Source organism: Pteropus alecto, unplaced genomic scaffold (assembly GCF_000325575.1).
Source record: "Pteropus alecto unplaced genomic scaffold, ASM32557v1 scaffold88, whole genome shotgun sequence".
NCBI lineage: Eukaryota > Metazoa > Chordata > Mammalia > Chiroptera > Pteropodidae > Pteropus > Pteropus alecto.
Genome location: NW_006494611.1, coordinates 16955571 through 16965291, shown reverse-complemented (window position 1 = coordinate 16965291; position 9721 = coordinate 16955571). Strand labels below are relative to the sequence as shown.

Here is a 9721-nt window from a genome sequence, read left to right as displayed (position 1 = left end):
TCTCTCTTTCCAACACTTTGGCCTTGAAAGGATGAGAAGAGAAGCAGCTTTGATGGAAGCAGAATCAAAACCTCAGCTTTCTTTGGTTCCCTGTAAGACGGAGAGTTAAAACAAGTTTACGAACAGGAGGCTACGGCCCTGAACTGCAGTCCCGGTATTCATGTCGAGAAGCATCCACCAGCCAACGTGGCCAAGACCTCCAACCCATCTAGCAGTGCACACAAAATAGCTCGAAATCTCTCACGACGACTCTATAAGGTGGGTTCTATGATTTTACAGGCAAGGAAGCCAAGACACAGAGAGGTTAAATAATTTGTCCAGTGTCATTCAGCTCTTAAGTTCCAGAGTCATGTTTCCCCTCAGGCAATCTGCCTTCAGAATGTGTGCTCTTAGCAGATGTGCAGTGAGGGAACATAGGGCCCTGACCTGCCTCATACTTTCCCAAGTTCCGCTTAGACCAGCCGAGGCTTACTTCCCCTGGTTTTCTCTCCCAAAGACAGCCACATCAAAGTAGTGTGCCAGGGGCAGTGGCTGAGGGGAAATAATGGAGGGAGGCCATTTGTTGGTGTTGCAGAGTTTGTATCTTTCTAGCAGTTGTGAAAATTATCATAAGCATCATCAGAGGAGAGGTATAGATATATACTACAAGACCTAAGTTTGAGAACTAGCTCCACCTTCTAGTATTTTATAATATGCATCGCATGTTACTCAACCTGTGAAGGTACCAATTCTCCATCTGTAACACGAGATGATAAAAATAATAAAATTTTAAAAAATAATAGCAACTATCCTACATCCTTTAGAGTATTGTATAAGGAGCAGGTGAAACATTGTGTGTTGAAAGCACATGCATATGTGAACTATTTCATTATTATTATTATAAATTATTATTATTATCAGTCTTTCAAACTATCTGAGAAATTGCTCATTCTGTCTACTCCCCCACTTCCACTTCCCAAGGTATTAAGAACTAATAAGACATTGGATTTTGAGAAAGTCTTTCTAAATCCAAATAATTTCCATGTGTACAATTTGCTCCAAATGCAAAATTTCCTCATACAGGGAGGCAATATAACACATTTTTAAAATTCTCAGAAACTGAGCTGTGATCAGTTGCCATTAACCAAGATTTGCAGGCAGATTTGGGGTGCCTGGAGCTGCTTGTTGTATCAAATTCCACACCTACCTGTTCATTCTTCTCTTCTTTCTCCACTCAGCAAGTTAATCATATTAATATCCTATCTACAATGCAGCATGTCCTCTTTACATCTCACAACCTGTTTTTGTGGATTTCACTTTTATACATCAATATAATCTTTAAGTCACAGAATGGTCTTGCTGCAGACAGAAGAGGAAGTAGCTTTAGCGAAGAAGCCAAGAGAACACACGGATTGGGAGGGAAGATGAGAAAATGCCTGGGAGCAGCTAGGTATTCCGAGTGCATTTTCCCAAAGATCTGAAGGCAGGGGTCTCATGTGGCAGACCGTTGCGACCAGGTCTTTAGATGGATTTTTCATCTTTAAACAAGATAGTTTGGTTCATATATAGTAAGCCTAGAATTACATGCAAAGCTGCTATTCTTTATATTTTACCAGCTAAATTGTCTTGATTTTTAACTTCACCATATCTAAATACATTCCAAAGATAAAATTAAAACAATTAGGCAGCAGCTGGATGGGGTACATGATGGGTGACAGGTGTGTGGTCAGTAATAGAGACATTTATTATCACAAGTAATCTTCAAGAACATCTGAGACACAATCTCCTTTTACAGATGAGGAACCAGGGGTCTAGTGTTAAATTTCACTTTTTTTTTTCTTTGAGAAAGGGGTATGCAGTCAGCATGTTTGTCTTCAGAAAAGTGAATATACCAAAACCTGAAATTGCAGAGGTGATGTGTATAATGGTCATTTACACTAAATGACTTCATGAAAAGGGAGGATACTCAGAACCCCTTTCTATCCGTCCCTCTGCACACACTTGATTCACCAGTTTTGCAAAGCAAGGCACTCCAGAAATTCTATTCATCCCCCAACACCACCCTCCCCCACTCCAAAAAATAATCAAATCGTTGCTAATCTCTCTAATTGTTAATCTCTCTAAAACTTTACAAGGTAATTCTTTCAGTTGCCTGTTATGCAAAATCAGCTGAATCCTGACAGAAGAATAGTATTTTTTCCTCTGCGAAATCTCCAGAACAAAACAGTCAAACAGACCTCTTCTCCCACCCCCTTCTCTACTACCCCACACGGAAAAACCCCCAGCACCACCGGATAGGGCTGATGGAGGCTCTGAATGATACCTGCCATCCCAGCTCCCTCCTCCTGGTTTAGTTTTTGGCAGTGAAAATGCCAGTGAAACAGGAGCCAATACTTGTTTGGTTTATGTTGTTTTTTTGTTTGTTTGTTTAAGCACAAATAACATTTCTTTCAATATCAATATACAGTTTTACAAAAAAAAAAAATAGAAAAAAATACAATAATCTTAGTCACTGTCCAGCAGGAACACATTTCATTGTTTATAGAGTCAGAGATCTTCATAAAAAAATATGTTCTTTTAGGAAATTTCCTGTCTTTCAAACAAATCCTTTAAGAGATGATTTAAATGTGCCAGTGATGAGCACCTACTTTACATCCAGGAACCAAGGATATAGAAGTGAGCTGGAATTCTACACCAAGAATACAATTGTTGATATACAAAAATTGTATAAATTACTTTATCAGATTGCAAAAATACATCAGATTTTATCTATAAATTTCCATTAGGTAATAAATTACTTACTAAAAAAATAAAAATTTTAAAAGCTCAGGTGTGTTTCTCCTGATTCAAGTGTGAAACGCACGACAGTCCTGAGTCTGAGGGCACCCATCACTCCTGCAGCCACACCACCAAACCCGGAGGAGTGCGTGCTTACTTGGTGTGAGCAGACCGCAGAGTTCCCAATATTTTGTCCCAGTGTGTGAAGTAAGGGGCGAAGTTGCAGTTAAACGTAGAGTGATGCAAGTCGTGGTGCGCCACGCCCCCGTACCACCCGAAAGGTACCAGTCTGTGCGTGGACCAGGGAAAGTCATAGCCCGAGTGGTCCTCCACCGACAGCCACATGTTGACCACGTGGAAGACCAGGACGGTGAGCGGGTGGCACTCCAGCAGCGTGACGTTCATCATGTCAAAGAAGCCCAAGGAAAACAGTTCCCAGATGCTCATGTACTGCGTGGCCAGCGCAAACGAGGACGAGTTCTGGTGGTGCATCTTGTGGAACGACCGGTACAGCCAGGGCACCTTGTGGTGCAGCACATGCCACACGAAGAACTCGGTGTCGAAGAGCAGTAGGCAGAACACGACGTGGCACACCAGCTGGAACAGCTCGGGGGCTTCGTGGGGCAGGAAGGTCGGGCAGCGGGACCAGTGCAGCAGCGTCACAGGGAACACGAATATCAGGTGCTGGTAGAGCGTCTGCCCCAGGCAGGGCAACAGCTGCCGCGTGGTCGGCAAGAAGTCGGGGTGGATCTTGTAGCGCCGCAGCGCAGGCACCCAGGGGCACAGGACGTCCAGCACCACAAAGGGCAGGCAGAAGCCCACGTATGTGATGATGGAGAAGATGGCCGGGAAGAAGGGCGACTGAATGAGGGCTTCCCAGGTCCTCAGGTGGTCCCAGAGGGGCTGCAGGAACAGCTGGCTCGCACTACAAAGGATGTGTAGCTCCGAGGTGTTGCGGCCGCTCATGGTGAGGCTGTGCCTGGCAGCTAGCTGCTGCAGCTCGGGTCTCACAGCCTTTTCTTAGGACTTGGGCCCCTCCCCGACTGACGTCAGCCGCCTTTTCGCTCCCTTTCCCGGCTGCGCTGAGCTTGCATAAATAAATAACCCCACAGAATGGCTCCTAGATGCTAAATACATGTCTGCAGTTGCATTTAATCGCCTTTTGTATACGCGATATACTATAGCACTTTGTCACTTTCAATATGCATGAAGAATTATGTTGTTTTTAAAAACTGACATACAATTTACAAACCATACAATGCATACATCTTTAGTGTAGTTTCTACGAGTTTTAACAAGTCATTTAATCTGTCATCACCACCGTCAAACAAGATAGGAAACATTTCCATCACCGCCAGAAAGAGCGAGCTCCTTTGCAATCAATGTAGAATTACTTGTCTTTTTTAATGCATATGTATAATTGCGTCTATGTGTTTTCATAAAGACACAAGTATAACTGCATTTTTAAAAACTTTTTAAAGTGACATACCTTCCGTTTTTCTGATCTTACTCTGTCTGCACACTCTGTATCGACCTAACCAGCGCCGAGCGCTTACTAACCTTTCTCAGAGGGAACCACGGAGCCCCCTGGCTGTGCGCGGTGGAGATCAGCGCAGGAAATCAGACCAGACCGGGTGGCGGCACCTGCACTTCCTTCAGTTCTAGTCTCGGGAGAGGATCTCTACCCTCTGGCTCCAGGCAGACTCCAGATCTCACCGCACGCAGACTCTTCCACAGCAGCCCGCAAATCCGAAACGCCGGGTGTTTCCCCTCCGCTGCGCGTCCAGAACGCGCACATCAGCTACGGAAAGGGGGAGACACCGCGGCAAGAGGGGACCGCGACTATTAGGCTTCGCTTTACAAAAAAAAGAAAAGAAAAAGAAAAAGAAAGAAAACAAAAAAGAAAGAAAAGTGCTGGGTTTCCATTCAGAGCCTGCCCAGATCTGGCTGAAAAGACGCGGCATCTCACTGTGGGGTGGAAGCAAAGAAATCTGTAAAGCAGCTGCTTAGTTCTTCGAGGGAATGTTCGGATGTTCCTGAAGCCTCACGGAGCTGTTGTTTGAGCAGATAATGTCGCGCCTACCTTGCCCTTCCCTGGGCTGGCTTCGCGGCACCAACTTGCTCCTGGTCCTTGCAGCCTATCCCCTCAAACCATCCCAGGTGTAGATCGGGACTGCGAGGCCGACCCCGTCCCTGCCTGCGTCTCTGCCATTAAACCCGGGTTGACTGGCCCAGGGACTGAACGTGAGGAGGTTGGTACTAGGAGAGCTCTGAGGAGATCCCAAGACCAGCAATAATCAAACAAACCAAAATAAACAACCCCCGCGTTTGACCTGCGTCGCTGAAGTGCAACACAGGACAGAAGTTTCAGACAAAAACTTTGAAGCCAGAGACCACTCCTTATCCTAGCTTTAAGGCCTTCTGTGTGTATAAGGTTGGAGCCTCGTGCTTCACTCCTCCAAGCTTTGCATTTTCATATCCACTCTTACTCCAGGGAAATAATAATAGTAGTTATCAAACGAGTCTATTTTGAGCATTAAATAGGAAAATAATAATATTAATGATAAGGCTACCATGTAATGCCTGCGAGGCGTTAGCTGAATGTTTTACCTGAAACAATTTCACCCAATCCTTAGAAGAGCTGTGTTCCCCAGCTGCCAAGAAGTAGGTGTTATTATTATCGCTGTGGTCTTACAGAAGTAAGAGCATAGTGCCTAGCACACAGTAAATGTACAAAAGAAGACATATTATTTTAAATTTACACTCCACATTTTACCTAAAGAATAATTGAGGAAGTTTGTAATTAAAATCAAATAAAATTATGCAAAAAGAGATAAAAGATATGAAGCCATATATCATGAGGAAAGAATAAGTACAACAAAAATATAGACCGATATATGGGGCTAGAAATATAATAATATATAGAATATGTACACATCCTAATACATGTATCTATATATCATACATATGTATAAAGGCCAATTCATACTATATAATAATACATTAATATATAACATAAAATATATATGGGATATATAGGGTGTTATATACTTACATACATACACACGCATACACACATACATAAACACACAAACCTATAACAGAACAGTTCATAATTCAGAACTTCTCAACTGGTGTGTGTCCCTGAGCTGCCACGGATGTAATATGGATATTCCTTGGATGCCCATTCTCTGGAGCTGCAAGCCTTTGGTCCTACCAAAACCTTTTTAAAAAGAAAAAAAGAAAAGCTTAGTGTGCCACAAGATTTTGATGTTCTGCTTGTGTCTCAATGAGATAAAGTTTCAGAAATACTTTGAGCTTCTTGATAGCCAATGCAAAAAAAAGAAAGAAGGTAGATTTTCTGTCTTGGTTATCTAGACGGTAAGCAGAGACAGGTGCAATGCAGGCCTTTGGCCTCACTGCTGGTGAGTTTCTTCCAGTTAGACAACCTGTCTTTTCTAGGCTGCTATTTAATCTTCCCCTCTTCCAGTGCTCTTTCCATTTCACGTTTAGTGCAACCCAGGAACTTCTTTCTTCCCCATTCCTGACAGACATTACCCTGCCCTTGAACTTTGTATGGCTCAAGCAGCACCTCAGAGAAAAGAGGAAGGGCTTCTTCTCCATTGCTCTTTCATTTTATGAATTTAAAAAAAAAAAAAAGATTTATTTGAGAATTATTTATACCACACTATCAAAGGTTTTCACATACCATTTACTAAGCCTTCATTCTTGGGCTCCTCAGTGCTCCAAAGGAAACATCAAAGCTCACTCTCTCAGACTTACAAATGAATTCTGTTCAGAAGTAAAATATCTCTCAGATTTGACCTCAACAGAAATTAATTCAAACTTTAAATTTCCATTTAGCACATGCTGTCCTTTTCTTGTGATTTCAGCTATCATGCTTGGATGCTTTGGGTGCTTTCACAGATCTTTTAAGTGGGTGGCACTGGCAGGTTTGCTCATTTTGGACTTAGCTGTTAGACTGCTGTCAGGACTATGTCCTTCGAGCCACCAGCCCCAATCAACCCATTTTTTTCTTCTATGGTTCTTCCATCCTCTATTACTAAGCTTGTTAGAGTATTCCACATAAAGCCCTGTGCGGCAAGACCTGGAAGCCATGGCTTCAGCTTGCCTGGCCCAGGCTCTCGCCTCTTACTCGTAGCCACCAGCTTCTCTGCCTTTCTAACCCATGCAGCCACCCAGGGCAAAAGTTTGTGTTCAATATACAAGTGCAACTATCTCAAGGGAAGTGGTCACTTAAAATCTTATCACTTGTTCACTCTATGTCATGGAAAAGTGGGCACAAGTTGTTGGGTGGCTAAAACCAGCATCAATAAATGGACACAGATATAATTGAACCCTGTGTAGTCTTGACTAAAGTGGTGTCATTTCTGGAATTGGCAAATGTGCACCTTTAAACACTTTTAATTTACACAAAATTTATTTAACGGCTTACTAGATGAATAGGTCATTTTAGGGCACAGCGTTTATCTTTTAAAAATTTCCCCCCGCAGTGCCAAGCATTGTACCTGGCATGTAATGAGTGTTCGAGAGATGTTTGTGGGCTCAGTGTACCTTTTATAAGATATTGGCTCTAAATCGAGGCTTAAAAAAATCGAATCTTTTTCTTTTCTTAAGCACTGGTTATGTAGTTTAGGTCTACTTATCCACTAGGATGGTTTTCAAAAAAGGGAGCATTTACTGATTTCTGATGGTGTTAGGACTTTGGCCACACTATTTCTTATGCTTCTCCAGTTGATTTTGACTTCTTGTGTATCATTTTTATCTTGGCATGGTCTTTCTGACAAGGAAAGAGGACAAGAATACTTTCTTCTCTAGCCATCCCAGAGATTAGATCCATCTCTCGAGAGTAAAAAACCAAGTGTATGCATGTTTAACACAATCTCAAAGTTATTTGGTTTCTACTCACCAAAAGACTTTGAATACTGCCCCTCCCCTTAAAAAAAAAAAAAGAGAACATTTAGCTGGCAGAGCCCTTTACCTATGACATAATCTCTTTTTCTGTGTGACCTTTATGACTGTTTCTTTCCAATATTAGGTAAGACTGTCTTAGCATCTACCTAAATGAAATGATCATTACTGGAAATGATCATGTAACATCTTACAACTGTAACAGGTAATAGTCACAGAGAGTGAAGTAACCTCAAAGATCAAACTCTAATCTCTCATTGTAAAGATGAAGACTCAGCCTCAGAAAAGTCAAGACTAATTAGGGTTAAATAGCAAAGCCAAACTGAGAGCAGAACCTGGTCAGTGTCAGTTTCAAAGTAGAGAATGTCAGTTTCCTTCTCTAGAGCAGGAGTTTGGTGTTGTGATGGGGCATTGAAGTTGCATTTGTGGGACAGTTTACGAAAGACTCAGCATAATCATCCATGCCAAAACAGGGGATGCTGATGAAGAGTATGGGGGATATTAGATTCCCTAAGAGACTCCTTTTTGATACAGATGCTGATGCATATTTGGTTTTAAACACTTTTTACTTTACATTTTTGATCCATCTGGGTCACATGTGAGTGCTTCTGCTGATATTTTTTGTAACTCTCATCAAACTCTTTATATCCAAAGCATATAAAATCATCTTCATTAAAAGGCATAGCATTGCCTTAAGGCAGAGAAGATACTTGCCTCACCTGTCAAAGGGGTTGTTGCAAAGATCAAAGGCTTTAGAAACCCAGAAGGCACAACGTAAAATGCAAAGATTTGTGTTAGTACTACTAGTGTGGGCAGAGAAAGAGTTTTCTGCTTAGTTTGGAAGTGAACTTGAAATCTGCACCTAGTACAATACAATAAATACTCGATACATACTCTTGAATGAATCCCTGACAAATTTTTTAAAATCAGAATTTTTACAACCTGATGTTGCCTTTCAGGGGTCACATTTTGAAAATCTCTCCATTTTGAAAATCTCTTATTAAAAAATAAATGACAATAGTTAAAATTACAGTGTATTTTAAATGTTCACATTTAACAAATTAAGACCTTTATTACCCACAAAAACAGAATGATCATCATTATTTAGAGATAATGTCAGTAGTCTAAATGTTGGTCCTTAGTAAGTGCGAGGCCTGGGATAAAGACATCTCCACTCTCTCCCCCATGTCTGAGGTTCTGGCCGCTCTATTAGATAAATGTTTATTTTCATGTCACACTTGGAGAATGGCTATTCTTTGAGAATTTTTCAGATGTTGTGCAGTAGACAGAAGTAGTCAGAATCCTAGAAATGAGCAAAGACACTTGATCTTACCAGTTCTCAAATTACAAACCGGCTCTTAAATCAACAAAGTTCTCTGCCCGTCCCGGAGGTACTAGAAAGTTTCCTCATGAAGATTTGGAAGCAAAGCCAAGAGTGCCCTCTTATGGCAAATGAAAAAAATAACTTCGTCCTCAGTTACTTCATTTGGTGTCTTTGCCCACATCATATAAACACAGTATCTTAGACTTCTAAATTGGCAGAATATTGCCTTCTCCTTGCCCTAGAGATCTGTGGAAATCCTTGCAATCTGCTCAGTAGAACATATATCAAACCCAGTTGAAAAGAACAGAGTGAAAACTCCTACAAATTTGTTACAGGACTCCTTGAGGCACAAGCCTTGACCGGTTCTACACTCTCGGCCAACAGTGAAACAAAACTACATTACAGCAGCTTAAGTTATAAATATATTTAAAAAATAATAATGTAAAGAGCCTACACAGCTGGTCGGGATCAAGAGGCCACCAACAAAGGCAAGTGTACAATGTAACCCAACTTCAGCAAGAACAGCAGTGCGACATCTCCACCTCTAGATTGGCCCATGTACTGAAGTGATGTCCCCATAGAAAAGTTTGGAAAGGAGGTGAAAGAAACACACTCTGATAAAAGGTGGGCTCTATAGAATGAAACCCCTGATCATTCCTACAGTCTGGTGTGTGAGACCTTTAACGACAAGTTCTCTTGAGCATCTAT

General features: G+C 41.7%; 1 protein-coding gene across 1 annotated transcript; it reads right to left on the bottom strand.

Annotated features, from left to right (window-relative positions):
* Positions 1-2827: 2827 nt before the first annotated feature.
* CH25H (cholesterol 25-hydroxylase) lies at positions 2828-3739 on the bottom strand. Its single transcript, XM_006926027.2, has one exon. The coding sequence runs from the start codon at positions 3721-3723 to the stop codon at positions 2911-2913; it is 813 nt and encodes a 270-aa protein (XP_006926089.1). The 5' UTR covers positions 3724-3739; the 3' UTR covers positions 2828-2910.
* Between the last annotated feature and the right edge of the window lie 5982 nt (positions 3740-9721).

Excerpts from the sequence above, each read along its gene's own strand:
- CH25H (XM_006926027.2), bottom strand. The coding sequence starts at position 3,723 with ATGAGCGGCCGCAACACCTCGGAGCTACACATCCTTTGTAGTGCGAGC.